This window comes from Glycine soja, chromosome 9, assembly GCF_004193775.1.
Source record: "Glycine soja cultivar W05 chromosome 9, ASM419377v2, whole genome shotgun sequence".
Taxonomy (NCBI): domain Eukaryota; kingdom Viridiplantae; phylum Streptophyta; class Magnoliopsida; order Fabales; family Fabaceae; genus Glycine; species Glycine soja.
In genome coordinates, this window is record NC_041010.1 from 42,051,278 (window position 1) to 42,072,413 (window position 21,136).

Genomic DNA, 21,136 nt, shown 5'->3' on the forward strand with positions numbered 1-21,136 from the left:
CTCGCAATTCACCAATTGTGAATTCAATAATTGACTCCAACAACCCAAAACTTCAATACTTAGTCAATGCAAATTAATAAATTTTTAAATAACTACAAAAATCTTTAGCTTTGTTCTCCATACTTCCTTGTCCAGAACCAAAAAATCATGAGCAAGCTTTTTCGTTATTCTAGGTTTGGTTTCTCCCAATTGGCGAGGCTTTGCTGGGAACTGTGATTGAAAACTTACAATCTTTTTTGCCCAAGACGAATTTACTATGTTTTGGGGTGCTGAGAAAAAACAAGTAACAGGTCATGCAGTGAAGGATTGGCTGCAAAAACTAACAGATGCAGCATATGTGCTTCATGATATCTTGGATGAATGTTCAATACAATCCATCTATCCCATATTTGGCATGGCTGGACTTGGGAAAACAACACTTGCCAAACAGGTCTTCAATGATGCAAACATTTTGACTGGACTATTTGGGTCTGTGTTTCTAATGATTTCAACACAAAGACAATACTGCAATCCATCATAGAATGTAGCATGGGACAAAATCCTAACCTCAACAACACTTTAGAATTTACTTGTTCTTGATGATGAGTGGAACGAAGACCTAGAGAAATGGAAGGAGTTGAAGGGAATGTTGCAGCGTGCAAGGGGAAGAAAAGGAGCTACCATTTTAATCACTACTCAGACTTGACTTGAACAAGTCTTTGTTGGGTTTTTTTTTTCCCTTTCTTCCTATTTGGGGTAAAGTTCCAAATGAAAAGATTCATGTTATCTCACTTTTTTTAAGTGAATATTAGTCAGATTAAGGAAAGAGACTCATCTCTCAGGAAAATAAAATACAAAATATTAAGAGAGACACAAGAGAAAAAATCATTTGATTTTCCCACCACCAGAGAGCATTTTGGATTGTCAAAATGATATCTACAAAGAAATAAGTGTTTCGTATTCTATACTTGGTATTTTTGGAATTTCATTTTCTGGTCTCTATGGTAAGTATTGATGCTTTATTTTGATTTGGTGGTTTGTAGCACATTTTAGGGTATTTATTGGTGACTCTCTTGTACCTTTATTGAGTTATTTTTTTGGTCTGAATGACCCATAATTTTTATTTTTGTATTAAGGATTTTTTCATTAAACAAATTGTATCTCTTGATTTCTATTTTATACTCTATATTATTGGTCTTTCTGACAAGTTCTTGCCTTTTCCTTTTGGAGAGAATTTATTTCCATGACCTATTACTCTCTTATTGAATTTGTTAGTGTGTTAACCAGTTTTGCCCATCATGGAAACCCATCCTGCATATCGTTTGATAGAACAGTTGGTCATTGTTGAAACATTATGCATTTGGACCAAATAGAGAACAGAGGGAAGAGCTTGTAGCAATCGGCAAAGAGATTGTGAGGAAATGCGTTGCTTCGCCACTTGCAATCCAGACATACGGGAAGTGAGTTTTGGAAAGGAAAGTTCCATCACTGGTGAGGAAACTCCTATCATGCATGCTTTGAGACTAAGCTATTTTAATTTAGAATTGTCATTGAGAAGATGCAATTCTTTTTGTGCAATTTTTCCTTAAGATTTTGAAATTGTCAAGGAAGAACTAATTTATCTCTGGGTGGCTAATGGATTTATTAAATCTTAAGGAAATTTTTTCAATAGATCATTTTTTCAAGAAGCAAAGTCAGATGAGTTTGGTATCATTACAAGTTTCAAGATGCATGATCTATTTCATGATCTTGCCCAGTCTATTATGGGTGAAGAATGTGTGGTTCATGAGCATTGTGGTTGACTCATTTGTCAAGTAGAGTTCATCATTTACACTTGTTAAATTCTAATGAGTCCATCAATATGGTTGCCTTTAAGAAAGTTGAATCCTTGCGGACTTTTCTTGATTTTGGTTTTAATCTTGGGCATGTTCGTCGGTTGCCATCAATCCATTGTCTCCGAGCACTACGCACAAGCTCTTCTCTGTTATCCCCACTAAAGGATTTAGCACATTTGAGATACTTGAATTTGCATGGAAATTCTGTCACAAGCTTGCCTAATTTTATTTGTGGGTTGAAGAAATTGCAAATATTGAAACTGGAATATTTTAGGTCGCATAATTTGTTGCCTAAAGACTTGACACGATTACAGGATCTAAGACATGTGATTTCTAGTTCTCCTTCCACTATTAATGTGATTGACCAATAAGTGTTACTGACTGTTTTCTTCAATCTTTATTGGTTTCAATGGATCACTTGTTACTATGTGTAACCATGACTGATAATAGTAATTTTTACATTTAGTGCTTGATGAATTCTGTTTATAATATATTGATATATTCAGGAGTTCTAAGTACTGGTGGATTTAATCCATAATCTTCATGGTCTAAAATTCATCTGCTAGCTATACTTCACATTTGCATGCACTTCACTCGAATAAAATGCCTTAAACATCAAAATCACCAGCACTTCACAGTGAGGAGTCCCTTTGCTCCATGTTTTCACTTTACATTCATCATGTATCATATCCAAAACTCCATGCATATATAGAAACATAAATGCCAAATTTATTCCATACATTGGGGCAAGATAGGGAGCTTAAAAAACTTTCAATATGCCTGACAATGAAACTCAATACTTTGATCATTTTGCCAAGGAATAAGAAGAATACTATGCCACCTAAAACAGACACATAAAAACGTGACAGAATTCCTTAGCTCCAAAATTGTGATTCCTTTTCCTCCATAAAACTTCTGTGTTTGATATCTTATTGATGGTCCCTTCAACCCCTTTTATTTCTTCCTGTCTTGCTTTGAGAGAAGTTGAGATTGTGAATCTGAAACACAGATTCTTTCTTCCCTGTTGAAAGAGGCTGCTCTCCAGTATTGCCCGTGTAGGTGGTAGTAACATTTGCCATAAGCATGCCAGAAGAAGTGAGATTTCTCAACGTGTACCTTCATTAGCAGTAATTTATCTTTGTAGTAGCCTAGTAGGTAACCACCCACAAAAAATCTTATGGGAGAAATACTCATATTAAGCGTAACATACATCACAAAGGCTCTAAAAAACAGATGAGAGGAGTTTGCTTTTTTGGTTGGCATATTTGGATAGGGAAGAAAACATAAGAAATCAATGAACGCTCTGGCAAAGAATCAAAGGAACCCATGAGCCTGTTCTCTGTTTCAATTTCAACACACCTCCAAAACCAACTTATTTTTTTAGTTTTTTTTTTCATTTTTTTCGTATACAAAAATCTTTTTTGTCTTTTTTTTTTTTTTACTGATAGATAATGTTTCTTAACGTGGACCATGCTACTCGGGGTATAGTGAATTAGTGATACAAGGAAAAAAAACATTAGGGGGTTCAGCTGACATAAGCCTACAATTCAGGGGCAAAGTGTATTTAACCTTAAAAAAAATGCTACTATGAGAGCATTTAACGCGTGCTTGGGTTGCAGGTATCGCAACCCAACTTATGTTTTCAAAAACAAGGAAAGGCGTACTTTTGGATCCAACATACAGTTCAGGGCCTTGGCACCGGTTCTCCAAACATATACACTTAGCCATTTACACTTCACACTTCAAAGTTGGCAGTTTGCCTTGAGAATTTTGCATTATGATCATATGCATTGTTTTGCATCCAAAAATTCTCTGCTCTCTTTCTCATACTAAAAAAATACTATTTGTTTATTTATTCAGGCTAAGGTGGGGAATGTTGGCAGTTGGCATCAGTCCTGGCTGTAGAACCTTGTGGCTTTTGCTTCCAATCTGAAGATCATGATTTTCCAATTCTGACATGATGCCAAACATGACCCAACAATGTATACGATTTAAGTGCACATATTTGCTCAACGCATGGAAACACCACAACTCTGCCCAAAGGTGCCAATGCAGCTAAAGTGCAATTTCTTGTCAACTTAGTTGACTCTAATAATAAAATAAATGTTAGTTGTTAGTTTTTGTTAATGAGAACTATTAAAACTCACGACTTTACCCTCCCTTGCTTCTTTCTTCACAATTAAGTCAATTTTATGATCCCGTGATAACCGTGAAATTTAGGTTTAATTAGTAGTTAATTTTGACTAAGAATTATTATAAATTTTCTACTTTATTGTTGTCTTTAATGAAATAACTAGGATTTTAAGTTTTGACCAGCAGGATTCAAAAGAAGAAAATTACAAGTGTTTTGAAAGAAGATTGATGCAAAAACATGAAGAAAAAAGCCTTGAAAGAAATGTTGAAGATTGAAACAGCTCACTTAGCGCACAAGACAAACCCAGCGCGCCCCCTTACTTAGCGGCCAGTTCAAGCTTAGCGCGAAGAAGGCTCACGAAGAAGGTCAAAGGTGCGCTTAGCGCGAATCCTGCGCTAAGGGCGTGATCACGACCATACTTGTTAAGCCCAAAAGGTCCGCTTAGTACGAGGTCGCCTGAGCTAACTTAGGCCTATAAGAGGAGTAGGAAGCAAAGGAAAAAGACACACCGAGACTAAGAGTTATCTAATGAATACATCCTAAGTCTGAGTATCTCAAATAGGAAAAATCTTTTTTTTTATGTTTATCATTCCCTTCTCTTCCTTTATCCATCCATTCTCTTCTTCTATTCACATCAACTCTTAAAGTATAAAGCATGACCATGAGAGGCTAAACCCCATTGTTGGGAGCCTAACAGGTCAATTCTTGTAATGTAATTTTTTTCCTAATATCTATTTAATGCAATCCAGTTTTTATTGCTCATATACTATTTAGGAGGTAATGCATTGAAAAATGATTATTTTCTAAGAATTGGGAAAGGACATCTAAATCATTACTAGAAATAGAGTGATATTTGTTTAGCCTATTTTATGCATCTTTAATCTTAATATAATTTATTGTTTTTATCTTTGTAAGCAAATTTGGGAGAGAAAAATAAATAAATTAAGCTCTTCATGGGGAAAATCAAAGATAGAGTGTCATAGTAGATGCGGGTGAAAACTGAAATAACATTAGATAGAGAAAATTATTAACATTGCATCACAACTAGTTTTGACATGATAGACCCCAACATATTTGCATTCTGAATTCATCTTTTGTATTTGAACTATTGTTTTTTTTTCTCTTCTACCTTTGCCCTCAAATTTCACACTTACAATTCCTTATCTCTTCTACTCTTACTAATTGCTTAAAAATTGGGTTTGCACCAATATGAGTACAAGCCAAACAAACGTCGTTACTGTGAATTCGACACTCGAATTTTCGTTTTACTTTATTACTTGTGACAAATTAGTACACTTGCCAACGAGCTAACATCCCAAATTGTTCGTAGGGTAACAGACTGACAGTAGTTCAAACAATAATCAAAAGGGGATGGACGTAGATCATGGGAAAAAAAAGAATTTTAGTTAGGCAATTGCATAACTTAGTTCTTTCTTATGATTGTTGTTATGATTAAAATGTTGTATTTTTTTATCGGCAAAAATCAAAATGTTATAATGATTTTTCAAATTTCATACATGTGAATGTCTACTTTTTTTATCTATAGAAGTCGAAGACAAATACAAAAGGATTTACAATACTTACACACCATACTCAACCAACTGAATTAAACTCCCTTGATATGTGAATGTCTACTTGCACTTACTTCGACGAATAAATGAATATACTTTAATATTATAATACTAGTACTTCTTAATAATCATCTATCCTTTTATGGGCGTTCCTTTAATAAGTTGCACTTCATGCCTCAAGAATGTAATAACAGATTAAACTTAAGTAACAAACTCAATAACCAAATATTTTGAGAAGCAATGGGCCAATATGGAAAATACATTACAAGTTATAGGAGCACAAATGTTAAGAGTATGCTCGAAAGGGATAGATTTACCCAAAGGTTCCAATGTAGCTAAAGTGAAATCTCAATGCACATATTGCGTTTACAGAACTTGCTGATAGGGTGACTGTGATCAAAAGCGTATGGAAGAAGAGCCGGATAAAAAAAAAATTGTATATCAACTCATACATTGCATTGCATGGCTTAGCTGTATAAATACAGCACTGAATCAAATGATCATAGAGAACTAATGTAACAGTACCCAGTATTAATACAAAACGTTGTATTATTCTCTGGTAAGGAGGAATTCCAATTCATGTATAGGTAGCATATCATATGCTTTCTGTCGGAATTAAAACTTTCATTTCTTCACATGAATTCACTTAGATATTACACAACAACAACAACAAAAAATAGATAGAGGAGAGTGGTAGCTGATACAATTGATGCCATATAAAGAATAGTATCTATATGAAAATTTTCTACATAACTTAACAAAATCAGATTATTAAGTTACCAATTCTTCATTTGATAAATTTGAACTTGACGGAGAGGCTTCTATATCATAGAATAAATCAATGTTTAGTTGAGGGTGGCTCTGAATTCGCTTCCCTTTGCTTCTGCTTCTGGATTTACAATTGTAGCCACCCCCTCTCACCACTGCACAGGTTCCAGAGTTTGTCATCTTGAACCATTGTTGGATGAGTGCCATAGCTTTTTCTGGCATATCAGAATCTTCTCTTTGTCAACTCCATACTCGGTGTTTTCTTTGCGACATACCCATCTCATACCCTTGCCAATAGTAGCAATGGCATCCACAAAATAAACGGACTCTCGAATGATAGCATGCCCAGCAGGTCTTAAAATTCGGTCCATTTCCAACAGCACATGCTTCATTTCACATCTGTTATGTAACAAAACAACCATTGTCAGAAACATATTCAAGAATCGAAGTTTAGAGTGTGTCCATGTTTATGTTACTAATGAGAGTAAATGAGTTTCACATATTCACCTGTGGCTTTCAGCAGAGAAGAGTCCATCAAGATGAAGGAGGTCATAGGTTCGAGGATATGTTGAAAAAGCTTCACACCTACCAAATAATAAAATTTAAAATAAATACCATACCATATGATATAACACAAATACATTCATAAATAATAACCTTATTTTGAATTATGAAAAATTCAAACTTACCAGTCATGGAGGATTCCAATAAGACCGCGATCAAAAACCACAGGAAGTGTGTTGGGAGCATAAGATGAGACCACATTCATGACCCACAAGGGATCATTGATCAAGGCTGCAGCAAAAGCTCCATATACTGTATTCATGTCCATGACATTTCTAACCTTGTCAGTGCCAAGTTCAGGCAGCAACTTCTTGTAGTGCTGAATGCGCTTTTTCCACTTGCCATTGTCATGACTGAAAGTACTAGTACTAGAACCATGAACAGTTGTGATCCTTTCAGGGGCAGCAAGCAACCGCTCAGGCCACTTAGGCATGTATGTGAGACCTGATTTCTTGTATTTTGGATCTGGAACCACAAAACAAGCACGGAGTGGAGTGTACCATCCTGAATCTGGTTCAATGCTGTCATCACACTTTGCTGGATAGCTCTCTCTAGCCAGCTTCTCATAGCAATGGTTATCTTTAGCCTTCTGCCATACTGCAATGTCATCCTTTTTATTGTACAATTTGAAGCACATTGAAGTAAGTAGTTCCTGCAACTTCTCATAATCTGATCTTTGGTCTTCAATGGTTGTGTTCCATCCACGCCATCTGCGCTCGTAGTTAACAGGTGGACCGGACAAAATCCAAAATCCTCCAGGACGAAGAATACGGTGTATTTCCATGAGATAAATACCACCTAAAAGCAAACATGAATATCCCCATCAGACAGCGAATGAAAATTTAGCTTGAACTTGAATGAAATTGTCTCTGCCTGAGTTTATGTTAAATCTTAGTTACAGGATCAAGGGCATATTGTATACCATCTTATTGATGATCGCTCATCAACTCAGAGAAATATGATTATAAAATGTGTTTGGCTTTACATTCATCTAAATTCAATGTACTAAACAAATTGAATAGTATGATCTGATGAAACTAGATGCCAATTAAAACTCATTACAGAAATTCATAACAATGTAGCATAAACAAGAATTAATGATTTATGTTTAATTGATAAAATCCAATATGCACTGAAGAATTACCAAATTCTGTCCATGGGATAAGGCATCTGGAGCAATGAGCCATATCAAAGGAGTTTGATGGGAAAGGAAGTCTCTGTGTAGAAATGACACCAAGAACAGCTGGAATACCACGCTCTAGAGCAAATTGAACTTGAGCTTCATGGTTATCTCTTGGGGCAAGAGAAATTGTTAGAATCCCACGATCCAACAAGTCACCACCCCAGCTAGCAACCTATAACAAATCAGGGTTAAGTGGATTAATTGATGCCACTCCTTGTCTATATCTTGATTGAAATTAGTAACTGAAATTCATTATTAGTATTTAAATAAGTGAACTAGAGTAGTTGATGTTTAAGGAGTGTTGACTGAGAATTGCAATTTTGCATTGCCATAATCTAAATGAAATAAAAACACCTCAAGAAAAATAAGACACAAGTAAAACTCACCCCACAACCAGTATCAATGGCAGTTCTCACAGTCCCATCTTTCATTTCTGGGATCAGATCTTGCATCAAATCAACATATTCACCGACGCCGTCAGGGAACATAGTACCCCCACCTGGAAACAGGAATTTCTCCCCTTCCTTTCTCAACCAATGCTGGTCAGACTTCTGGTTGTTGATCCAGTCATACGGCACATTCCTGACATTAGGATAACAGAAAAAGTTGAAGTGGACAGCATAATCATATATAGAAGTAGCAGGCTACTTAAATGAGTTGAATCAATCCAACCTTTTGTTATTTAACTCATAAAGTATAGTATATAGTATCATACCTGTACCAACATTCATCTCTACTCTTTGGCCATCTGATTGGAGGCTTGTAACCATCTGGGGGAGGAACCAAGCATTCTTTCCTTTCAAAAACTGAAGGACAATGGCGTTCTAACAAAGTAAGCCGGTACATGCCGTACTTTCTCCATCTCTGTAAAATTATTATGCATGCTCAATCAGAAATGAAGCATTCTTCTACAAATCCTACAATAAATTAGCAAATGACTGCCATTTAATAAATACCCTTGGATCTGTGCATGGAGTGTAGTCTTGATAGTCCAAGCTGCATTCAGGGAAACTGATTGGCTTAACTTGCAGAGAACCTGAGGATTCCTTAGGAGAATCAAGGGCCATCTGGATGTTATTGACCACAACACTATCCTTTCCAGAGCAAAAGATTCCTCCCAGATAGAAAGAAAAACCACAGAGAGCAATAAACGTGACTGCCAAAGTCACAGTCCGGTTCTTATTTGGCTGATTAATCGGTTTTCCATCTTTATGCTTCATGGTCTAACAAATATTCCACTATCTGCAGAAACACAACATACAAAATTTCAGTGCAATGCAACTATGCCACTTTCTCCACCTACTCATTCTCTAATAGGTGATTGAAGGAAAAGGAAACCAGGAACTTACAAAAGCCACTCTAACCACCCCTATAATAAGAATTCAAACAAAGAACCAACGACTAGAATCATGACTTAATTAAATTTGGTAAAAAAGAACCACTTGATCTGAATTGCCATACCCTATAAGTTCAAGTTCCACCATCTAACTAGAGAAGCCAAAGAAGGAAAGGCCACAACAATTCAGATCAGAAACACTGACAAAAGCAACATGATCCAAAAACCAACAACCAAGAAAAGACAACAAACAAGGTTGATTAAACAGCAACTTGAGCACTCATAAAAACACTAAAAAGTAAAACAAAAAAAACTACAACACAAACCACCGACCCCCAAAAATAAAATTAGATAAACCTGACCTGTGAAACAAGGCACGAATTCCCATGGTAGATCCAATTTTGGAAAATAAGAAAAATGGCAAAGAGGGAAAAAAAAAAAAGGAGATTGATGATTAATTCCAGCTGGTCAATTCTCCAAACTCCACAGTCACCAAGAAGCATTAAAACGACATGGGGCAAAAAGCTAAGGTGTGTTTTAATTAATAAACGAAATCTGATACTGCTACCGACACTAGTTACTTTCCATTCCATGTCACATTGCCTTCAAGATGTTCACATAACACTGGGGGCCAACAAAAAATCGGTTCTTGTTTGTGAGGACCCTTTCCACACAAAAAGGGGCATAAGGAAGCAGGAAGCGCTGGATCTCACACCATACTGTGTCATATTCCCTTCTTCTACGCAAAAGGGAAAAAAAAAAAAAGCCACCAATGTGAAACATGTTTCTTCACACGTACGAAAAGCTCCCATCATGCATGTGTCAGTGATACCCGATCCACTGTGTTTTGTCTGAACTCTCAAGTTAAATCCCCCAATGGCTATGCAGGTGTGACAACCGAGAGAAAACAATAGACAGGACCATCATCCCCAACACGGAAACAAGGTGTGCTGATTTCCCAGCTCAAAAAAAAAAAAAAAAAATAGAAGAATTCATTTTGAAAAAGAAAAAAAAGGATTATTTTTTTTCAACAATCTAAGAACCCCATCTCGAGTATATAACAAATCAATCAACAAACATGTGGATTAATTAAGCACGGTTGTTCTAACTTAACCAGTAATCTCAAATTCAAGTTTTGTGAATGCATCTTCGTTAAATACTCAGAGTTAGAGATGATAGAGTATGACATTTAAATACTCAGATGAAAAACTTTCCTATCAATACCTGTGCTATCCGGCTCAAGCAAGATTGTGGAACATTATGTTAAATCTAACCAAAAAATTCATCTTACTAGATGAGGTCGGCTATTTAGATCACACCATTCTCAAGTTTAATGATAAAATGAGAAACAAGAGAGAAGAGCTTGGAAGATAACACACAGAATAAGCACGCCACACTCACCACAAAAAGCGTTAAGGACATCCAAAGATACCAGAAAAAAAGAAGAAGAAGAAAACAGAGAGAACAGAGTATGCCATTCAAATCTGAAGAGATCTAGATTTTGAAGATGGAAAGAAGAAGATAGAAGAGAACAAATACAAAAGATAACAAATAGAATGAAAAGGGTGTGTATGTGCACCTATTACTCTGTTTCTCTCTGACTCTGGCTTCTTCAGGGTTCTCTGGCTCTGTGTCTGGTTGAAAGAATGTGAAGTGGTAAAAGGGGTGTTGCCTAAAACACTGGCACGGAATGTGAATGCGAACGTAAGCGAGAGAGAAGAAGAGAAAGTGAAGGAAGGGCCAAGGTTGAAGAGACCAACCAATAAGTCAGATTTGTGTGAGGCTCAAGCAAACATAGATCAACCATTTATATAACTATTTGCTCGCCATGTGCCTCGTTGTCCCCTGTTCTTTTTCTTCCTCCTTCTTCTCTCCTTCCATCATCTAATAATTAATCATTAATAGTGCCAAACAAACAAAAATTAAAGTTACCATGTAATCAAAGTTAATAATGGTTTTTTTTAATAGTATACTGTTTGTGAACATAATTATTAATTGCCGTATGATTATTCCGTGTTGACGCTGAATCTAAAAATATGGGATGCCCTAAATGAGTTAGATTAACACTTTCGTCTATAGATTTGATTGCGAGTTGAGAATTTTGGTGCGTTTGGTATAGTATTGTCCGTAAATTATGTTATGTGTCTCTAATTTCCATTCAACGGTTCAAAGTTTGAGAAGAAAATGTACAAATCAGTTCATTCTAAGTCATTTGATGGAGATTGGATGATATACAGTTTATTGACTACATCAAATATGTCAAACTGACCACATCCTATCTAAATTTGTGGTATACCAAAGAGAGTATTTTATGATTAGCATGACAAGAAATTCTATTAAAATGTTTTTTATTAACTATTTTTTTGTTATACATAAATTTTATGTGAAATTTATCAAATAAAAGTATTATTATTATTATTATTATTATTATTATTATTATTATTATTATTATTATTATTATTATTATTATTATTATTATTATTATTATTATTATTATTATGCATTGTTAGTGTGAAAGTTTTGATTCTATCAATTATTATTTTTCTTGATTTTTATAAAAAATACTATAAAATTTAATGAATTTATCAATGAATTTATGTGATTGAAAAATAAAATTAAAAGTTTTATAATGTCTGTAAATTTTAATTAAATTCATAAAAATAAGTTATATTACTTAGCAATATTTACATATAGTAATTCATTAGTGATAAATAATATTTAAAGTATATAAGAAATAAAAACATTTATAGGGCCACCTCCGTAGTGGTTTACTTCCTGTGTGCAAATAAAAAAGTCATGACTCTTTTGATTGTACGGACTGATAGAATTGTTCATATTTTATGGGGAAAATAAAGCTGATTTGAATGCCGTACCTATGGTTGTGGTTCAATTTGCATGGACGATGAGTGTGCTCACTTTAACCTATGCAGTTACGAGGGTATGATTCATGGAAAACCTTGGCGGTCATTTTCATGATAACAGCATGGAGTACATCTGTACATGTACATTTTTTCTTTTTAAATAATTTTCCTTGCCTAAAAGGACCCATGCTCATAAAAAAATAAAAAAAAACATGTTCTTTCCTTTGCTTCTTTTATCTGCACAAAGCAGGTTTGTGACATTTTTAGTATATGAAATCTCAACCTTTAATTATAAATAAGAGAAAGGAAATTTAAATGATAAAAAATAAGATATTAAGGTTTGGATGTTAGGTATTTTTTCAGGGAGAAGTTAAGTGAAAAATTTATAAGAAAAGACTCATTCCCCTGCAAAATAATATTATTAAAAGTGAAATGAATCTTATGGATTAACATAGTTTCTAGATAAATGAGTTTTTTTAGCACGTTGAAATATGGTTTGATTCATGTGTGTATGAAAAATATTTTGTTGATAGAGACAAAACTCATTTAAATGATTTTTGTTGATAGAGACAAAACTCACTTAAATGATTTTTATGTCTTTAGAATTAGCCTCATAACTTTTACGAGATACTTTTGTGCTTCCAATAAAAAAAAGTAAAATGAATTTCATTTATCATCCATTGGATGAATTAAATGAGTCAAATTATATATAATCATTTATTTAATGAGTTTAATTTTAAATAAATTTCACCTTATTTAATTCAAAAATCAAATTTAACAAATTAATTATTAAGTCTTAAACTAATAATTTTGAATTAAATAAAAGTTTATCTAATTTTAAATTATCATCAAGCATGTAGATCAATTGACTTAAAATTTTCCAACTTAAAAGGATTTGGACTTAAGTTTTAGATATATAAATGTGTTAAATATTTTAAGAGAAAGTTTTATCACTCATAATAATTTTATTCGACTCAAATAAAATTATCCTTAACAAATAATATTTGTGGTTAAAAAAAACTAATTTTGAATTAATTTGATCTATTTTTTACCTAGATACAAAAGCTTCATACTTAGTGTATGTTCTTAAGCAAAGTGATAGAACTACATAAGTTCTATAGATGGATTACTTATCACAAACACAATAAAAACTATAAACATGGGGAGAAGTGAACAGCATTCCTTAAGGAACACACTTAATTAAATTACGAAAGCAACATAGTATTATATATATTGCATAGACTTATGAAGGGTATTGTTGTTGCGTTCGAAATCAAGTTTCATAGTAGTTTCCTTTTTTGTGTGCAAGTGACATTGATTATATAAACGTCCAAAATTTGTGTCCCTAAAATATTAATTTTTTATCACTAGGTATATACATATATATATATTCTTGCCAAAAAAATGTATGTATATATTTCCACGGGGTTCAAGAAAATTAGCTAGGGGGGGGGGGGGTCTTGAGAAGATAAATAATTTTGATGTGCTGAAGTTGATTTAGAATGTTGCTAAAGAAATGCAATTAATCTTTCCACCTTTCTTATTTATTTATTTTTAAATTCCTTGTTATACGCTTGTTCACTCTACTCTAATATATACCATATGCCATTAATATTGGAGTGAGAATTCAATATTAATTATTTGAGAAATATTATGTGATATAAGAATATAATTAATATCATCTTGAACTTTTAAATGGACAAATAAATATTATTAATTTTATTAACTTATTGAATAGATAAACGAGAACAAAAAATAGCACCAGTTAAGTTAATTGGCTTCCTTATATTTAAACAATGATACTGCATTACTTAATCATTGCATTTCATTTGCTAAACCTTAATAAATAATTTTTCAAAACTAAATTTTACATTAAAAAATCTTTTTCCATCAAGTAGTTGTTATCTTGCTTGCTCATTCTGTAAGCTACGAAATATGTATTCTGCAAGTTCACCAAACATATAGGTTAATAACATAGTTGGATATCCTACTGGGATCTAAATCATGATTAGTATGTGAATATATATAGCGGTGACCACAAGAAACATGTATAGTACTTGTTCAATTCCTAGAGCTAAGCTAATCATTATTAAAATTTCAGAAAACCAAGCCATGCTTCATGCTTGTCATGATAACAACCACCGTGATATATTTCCATTATTTGACAAATTCGGATTGTTTAGATTCTGTTACTTCATTTGCAATATTTTTCATTTTCCTTTAATTTTTTTTAAGGACTACACACACACCAACTTTGAAAGTGTCAGAAATGCAAATTGGATAAACTCAAAACAAAACTAAATTTCACAAATCTAAAGTATTAGCAATAAAATTATTTTAAATGTTCAAATCGAAAGATACAAAAGAAAAAATGATAGAAAGAAAAGGAGGACTTTGTCGGCTTGTCGCGAATAATTAACCTTAGCGAAAATCTCCATCTTAACATGTTAAAAAGATTGAAAAAAATCAATGCGTCACAATCACAAGGGAAAAATAATAATAAAAGATAGGGCGATAAAAATCAATAGTAGAAACAATAACAACAAAGAAAAACTAGGACCAGTTTGGCTTTCTCCTAAGTAGACTGTGGTGAGAAATATATGAAATAAAAAATCAATAGTAGAAACAATAACCAACAAAGAAAAACTAGGACCAGTTTGGCTTTCTCCTAAGTAGATTGTGGTGAGAAATATATGAAATAAAAAATCAATGTTGGCTGTTATCATAAAAAATAAAAGAATAATAATCAGTCGTCACTTTAAGCCAAAATCATCAGATTGGATCTATCTATGTGATGGCGAAGCCCGCAAAAGTTGACACTTGACACAACTCAAGTTTCAAACCGATCGAGTTCACTGCCGACACCAAATTGAAAAATTAAATGAAAGCTTATTAATGTTCATTGTATACATTAGAGGAGGATACATGTATTGTTAGATAGATGTGGTGAAGTTGTTTAAGGTTATTATTTTTCATACATCATATACTATTTTTACATTAGTTATATAAATTATGTTCAATAATACTATTTAAATTTATAATAATATACTTCATCAGCCATATCATTCAATCAACTAATATTAAAAAAACAAATAAATAACTATCATGACATTGTTTCGTAAAACCAATACGAATTCTATTTTGGCTGAAGAAATAAAAATATGATGAAATTATTCGATGAGCATTTGACCAAGGAGCATTTCACGAAAATCATATTTGTGAAAAAGCTTATGAAATAACTTATACTGCATGTAAAAAAAATTAACTTAATTTCATGCATTATTAATATAATTTTTTTGACACTATTAATTGATTTACTTAAGATAATTATAATAAAAATTATATTATCATTATATTTATATAAATTATTGAAGCATATGAAGGAATCTTACATATTATTAAATATTAAGCCTAGGAAAGAAAAATGAGCACGAAGATGATGGATGAATACAACCTCAGCACTAACAACAGCATTGTCTAATAATTGCATATACGAGAATGAGGCAGAGTGGGTTGACGTAGTCACGTTCCTACATTTGTTAAATGATTCTCTGTCCCCGACGGTGCTGCCCATGTCACCTTTTCTATTTCTTAATTTGATTTTAGTATTAACATCACTGACATTCATGAACAACCTCTTCCCTTTTAACAATTCTTAATTTCTTCTTGAATTTTGTGAGACAGACACGGTTTTCTTGTATTTTGTTCTTCCGTCCCCAACATTTTGTTTATGTTTCTCAAAACATATATGCTGTTTCCATTATGATTTTGTATTAACAACAATAAGTTGAGATAAAGAAGGAAATAACAAAGCATAAAAAAATAGGAAAGAAAGTAAAAGAAGGGTATGGTTATTGACTTGGTTTAATTAATTAATTAATGCCAATATGTTTATTCTATCAAATCTCCTTTGTCAACACTCGACACCCACCTCGTGTCCTCGTCATCACTTTGTTATGTATTCTTAGTATTTTTATTTTTGTGAATTACAACCGAAACCCCTCTTATAAAAATCTATACATATTTGCAACTTAATAGAGTACATGCATTAGTATGTTTTTCCTCATTTTTATTTTCACCTCAAACAGAAAATGACAAGTTAGGAAGAGAAAAGAAAACAACGTTAAGGACTTAAGAAAGCGTATCTACGGAGTCAAAAGTGGGAATTGGCACTCTCGTTTATTGTTTATGTTATGTTCTTCCTGAACCATTCACTGTCGTATGTAAAAGTAAAATTACAGGAATTCTACCAAACATCTAGTTTTTTAAACTTCCTTTTTCTGAAATTGGCTCTAGAAGTCTAATCTTAACGCTGTGAGTCTCTAACACATTATAAGTTATTATTCTGAATTATACATATTTAATATGAAGTAATTGATCTATATGTCAAAATGCACATGGTGTATATGCGCATAAATATGAAGTAGGTTAAATTAGTTTATTACTTGCCTAATTTATTATTTAAATTTATTTTGATTCTTTAATTTTCAAAACGGATTCAATTTGATCATATTTTTTAAATTAAATTAATAATATTAAGAAATATATATTTTATGATGATTTAAAATCACTCAATAATATTTTTAAATCGTCACAAAATATAATTTTTTAACACCATTGACACAATTAATATAATAAGATCAAATTCAATCGATTTAAAAAATTAAAAGATTAAATTAAAAAAAAAACTAAATAACCAAATTGAATAAAAAAACTAATTTATCCTATAAAATATTGTCGTCATTAATTAATACCTGTCAAACTGTAATCAAGACGTTATAGTTCATTTAAAAGTTGAACTAACCCAACCTTCATATAAGACGGCTAAAATGGTTTGGACCAACTCAAAAACCCTTTAGGTGAAACATACGTCCCAAAGGCTTGTCTTCCATGCAAGTGAAAACCATGTTCAATAAATTTAGGGAGATAAATGATGTGATCATAATTAAAATGGTTAGGTTTGAATATCATTTTCAGAAATTGAAGGTTGACTTACAGTTCACAGACATATCTAGTAGCTAGGAATAAACATGGAACAAGGGTTTGATTTTGAATTCAGAATCGTTGAGACTTGAGGGAAATAATAATTAAAGATTAAATAAAAAAATATTTATTTTTTGGATTATACTTTTAGAAATAAGAGCACAAAGAAAACATGGGACTTTTTTTTTTTTTGTAAAGGCATAGAAAGTAAGTTTGATGCAATTGATGTAAGTGTTGGGATTAGGCTTCATTCAATTTCAACTAGAATTCCTAATGTACTTAAATATTGGTTTATTAGGCAATTAAACCTATATTCTTAATGGAGAACTCCTTCTTTAGATTAAAGTAAAAAAAATAATACTAATAAACATTAGGATTGGAAATCCCTAATGATAGTAAGAATCCAATAACTATCCTTACCCTAAAAGATTATAGGATTCTTGTCTTAAAGCACACATATAGAGCAAAATTTCATTAAAGATTAAAAAACCGTCACAACATAAGGTTGATAAAGTTTTATGAAATAATAAGCCCAAACACACAGGGATATGGAAATTAAACTTTATTAATAATCGACCTAAATCAATTCATAAATAATAAATTTCATTATAATTCACTTAACTTTGGCAAAAAGAGATTTAGTTAGACATAGATGATAGATAGGATAAACAAAAACAAAAAATAATTCCATAAGTCACAAACTCTAAGATATATCCAAAAATGCAAACCGTGATGACTGGATTTTTTTTTCTTGTTACAAAATATCCCTATAAAATTTTCTTCACCTCTTTTATATGGGTTTGAGACGGCCACTTATTATATAGGAGGGAGATGCCAAGCATCTTCAACCAGTATATATATATATATATATATTATTTTCTTGACTGATAGTTAGTTAATATATAACAAACGTAGTATTTTTTTAAAGTATGCATGGTAATACATATAGCCCACTAGTCAACGGTTTAGAAATGAGAATCCCCTCTATTTAGAAATCTAATACCGCGTGGAAAATACAGCTATACAAATAGTGGCAAAGTCATGATATGCCAATTGGAAGTGTACTTGCCAAGCATTGTTAGATAATTTAGAGCAAAGTTTCAAGTCCTAGTAGCAAACAAAAGATAGTAAAGTTTTTGCCTTTTGGCCTATTCAAATTAATTGTGAAATTGACCATACAAACTTTAATTTTCCTTAGCTAATTAAGCAGTTTTCTTTTGCAATTAGGAAAGAGTAGTTTTTTCAATTTTGATAAACATAGTTAAAAGGAAAATGCCAAACCAAAGGCTAGCAGAAGATTCCACCACCGACATCCATGTGTGCCCGCTCGTGATTACTTTATTCCTTTCTTCAGTTATTTTATGGCAATTTATTTGCTGTTCGAACATTGTACTTTTCTTGTTATGCTTGCTATATTTACAGAATCCCGTGGAAACTGCAAAGGAGAAGAGAATGTGAGTGCCAGATACAGGGCAAATAAATTCTAAGTTGTTTGAAATCCATTAAATTATTAAGCATGCAGATTAGTCCCTAATTTAGTAAATTAAAATTTTTCGATAAATTAGTCTCTGATCAGAAAAAAAAAATCATTTGTATAATAAAGTGTAATGTTAAGTATGATATTGTTACCAATGCCATCTTTTTTACTTTTGCCTTATATCTTCATCTTTTTTTATAGGTCAATTTCTAATATGGTTGGTCAAGTGTTTTCAGTAATCGAAGTATGTTATGTATAGCTTTTCTACTCAAATCCAACTAAGGTTTCTTTTTTTGACTCCCTATAGACTATTACACCTACTTTGCCACAATCGTTGCAACTTGAAGTTGAACCACCCTAATCAACGATCTAAAAAAAAAGATTGCCTAATTCTTATGTTTTCATAGTCTTAAATGCGTTTTTGTCTCTATAAAGATATCAAGCTAGTGTTCTTCAAAATTTAAATTGACTTTTTTTTTATAAAAAGCCAAATTAAGTGTACTATTGGAGTCATTATCATAGTCCGTTGATGTTCACATGTCAAATATCAATTATTACAATTTTAATTATATAAAATAAATATTTGTCCACTGTAATTCACGTACTAAAATACTATACTAATTATGCAACAACAAAAAAAAATATTCTAAATATTATTAAATGACTTCGTAAAAAAACTATTATTAAAAGACAATATCACATTTCAGTATTTGATATTTATGATAGTTATTATATTATAGCTAAGGACAGAAAGTGTTCAGTTTTATTTTATTTTTGGAAGGCAAAGAGACATATACTACTGTCAAGCCAAAACAAAATTACAGAAGATATATCAGTCCAAGATAATCAGAAAATTCAACTAGCTTAATTCACTGTTATCCCACCCAAAATTTCTGCAAAACTTAGGTACGAGGAAAACCCACATGAACTCTAATTTCTTATACAAAGTGTTCAAATTTAAAAATAAGAAACAGAAATTAGATTTTAATTTTAAAAATTAAAAACAGAAGTTTATATATATATATATATATATATATATATATATATATATATATTATTTATGAAAACTAAAATCATATTTATATTATGATATCTGAAGTTTGTCTCTCGTAGAAATTTGTCACGAACTGACAAGAAGCAACAAAACTATGTCTGACATGTCACAAAAGCAACGATAATTAAAAGGTGACTAAGAAGTGGAACTCTGCCAGAATTATGAGCTATAATTAATATCCGAATGAGGTGGGGTGTAGTTTCGTTAATATACCATTACTCACGAACTCTAAGACATGTAGTTGTTGAGATATCTTGATTCATATTTGTTTTGTGGTTTAATTTATTCAGTGTTAGATCGTTAGCATTGAACCTTTGAATTTTAAATAAACTTATTTTTAATTTAAATTATATTCAGTCCTAATCCACTGAAATTGAAGGCTGAATATATTCTTATACACTAAAAATATTTAGAAGAGTTGTGTCTTAAAAACACACTACACAAGCTACAAAAACGAATCTACTATAAAATGACTCTTTATTAAGTCAGACGCACTCTACCTAATTCAGGTTCTGTCATATTAAAATTCAAAATTCTTAAGTGTAGAACTAACTAACTTCCCTTGTAATATTATACCTTTTAATTTCAATGTTGTATAGGAATTTTTTTTCAGCACCTTTCATGGTTTGGATTTATGAAAAATCTAATTAAACCTATTATTAATCTATTTTGTAAAATTTTATTTCAAATTCGAACTACTTTTTTTTTATAAAAAAAACAACAACATATAGCTGTCATCCAGACGTTGTATAACTTGCATATATAGAACCACAAAGAGATAAATGAGGTGTAATCAAAACAATATATCTATTCAACAATTTGTGATGGAACTCGAATTCATTTCGTTAATTTGCTCAATGTTTATGTATAAATAATTTCGATTAAAAAAATAAATCTTAGTTAATTGCACATGTAAGTTACATATCCAAACAATTTGTTCATTGCTCAAACTCCTCTTAAATTTTAATTACAATTCTCTTTTATAAAATCTTAATAAGATAGTGTCGGTTAAAGTATTTCTATAATTTACTAAAAATGATCAATTTTAATAGATTTTATTCCTCATTTAATATAAATAAAAAAAATAAGATTATTAAATGAGAAATAAAACCAACAAAAATAATATTTTTTAATAAATTTTGATCAATCATAGAAAATGTTTAAAAAAGCGTGTAAAATAAAGTGTTGCTAGCATTTTTGTTTATATTACAATATGTGTGGATGGGAAGTGTTATTAAAAATATATTTTTAACACATTCTTAAAAAAATAATAAGTTATTTAATTTAATCGGCTTTAATTCGTTCCACCCCATTGAAATATTCCGATATTTTACTTTTAATTTGTATTTATGAATCTTCAAGTACTAGTGTAATTTAATATATTAATTTTT

General features: G+C 31.7%; 1 protein-coding gene and 1 long non-coding RNA gene across 5 annotated transcripts; one reads left to right on the forward strand and one right to left on the reverse strand.

Moving 5' to 3' along the window:
• LOC114367426 lies at positions 1–4,710 on the forward strand. Of its 2 annotated transcripts, XR_003657193.1 has the most exons (4): positions 1–735; positions 1,267–1,470; positions 3,675–3,857; positions 4,134–4,710. It is a non-coding gene; the product is annotated as an uncharacterized LOC114367426 (long non-coding RNA). The 2 variants fall into 2 exon arrangements; XR_003657192.1 differs by having other exon boundaries at positions 4–1,470.
• A 1,232-nt stretch (positions 4,711–5,942) lies between these two features.
• On the reverse strand, positions 5,943–11,211 carry LOC114424944 (probable methyltransferase PMT20). 3 transcript variants are annotated; one of them, XM_028391633.1, is made up of 8 exons: positions 10,950–11,211; positions 8,991–9,276; positions 8,750–8,898; positions 8,421–8,616; positions 7,996–8,206; positions 6,977–7,649; positions 6,795–6,872; positions 5,943–6,686 (listed from the first exon to the last, which is right to left on the reverse strand). In XM_028391633.1, exons 2-8 carry the CDS (start codon positions 9,252–9,254, stop codon positions 6,464–6,466), a joined length of 1,794 nt encoding a protein of 597 aa, XP_028247434.1. In that variant the 5' UTR covers positions 9,255–9,276; positions 10,950–11,211; the 3' UTR covers positions 5,943–6,463. The 3 variants fall into 3 exon arrangements, with proteins under 3 accessions (XP_028247434.1, XP_028247436.1, XP_028247435.1); XM_028391635.1 differs by lacking the exon at positions 10,950–11,211 and adding an exon at positions 10,772–10,864; XM_028391634.1 differs by lacking the exon at positions 10,950–11,211 and adding an exon at positions 9,733–10,027.
• Between the last annotated feature and the right edge of the window lie 9,925 nt (positions 11,212–21,136).

Excerpts from the sequence above, each read along its gene's own strand:
- LOC114424944 (XM_028391633.1), bottom strand. The coding sequence starts at position 9,254 with ATGAAGCATAAAGATGGAAAACCGATTAATCAGCCAAATAAGAACCGG. Across the intron at positions 8,899-8,990 it reads CTCCATGCACAGATCCAAGG|AGATGGAGAAAGTACGGCAT; the intron begins GTATTTATTAAA and ends ATAATTTTACAG. Across the intron at positions 8,207-8,420 it reads CCATTGATACTGGTTGTGGG|GTTGCTAGCTGGGGTGGTGA; the intron begins GTGAGTTTTACT and ends GATTTGTTATAG.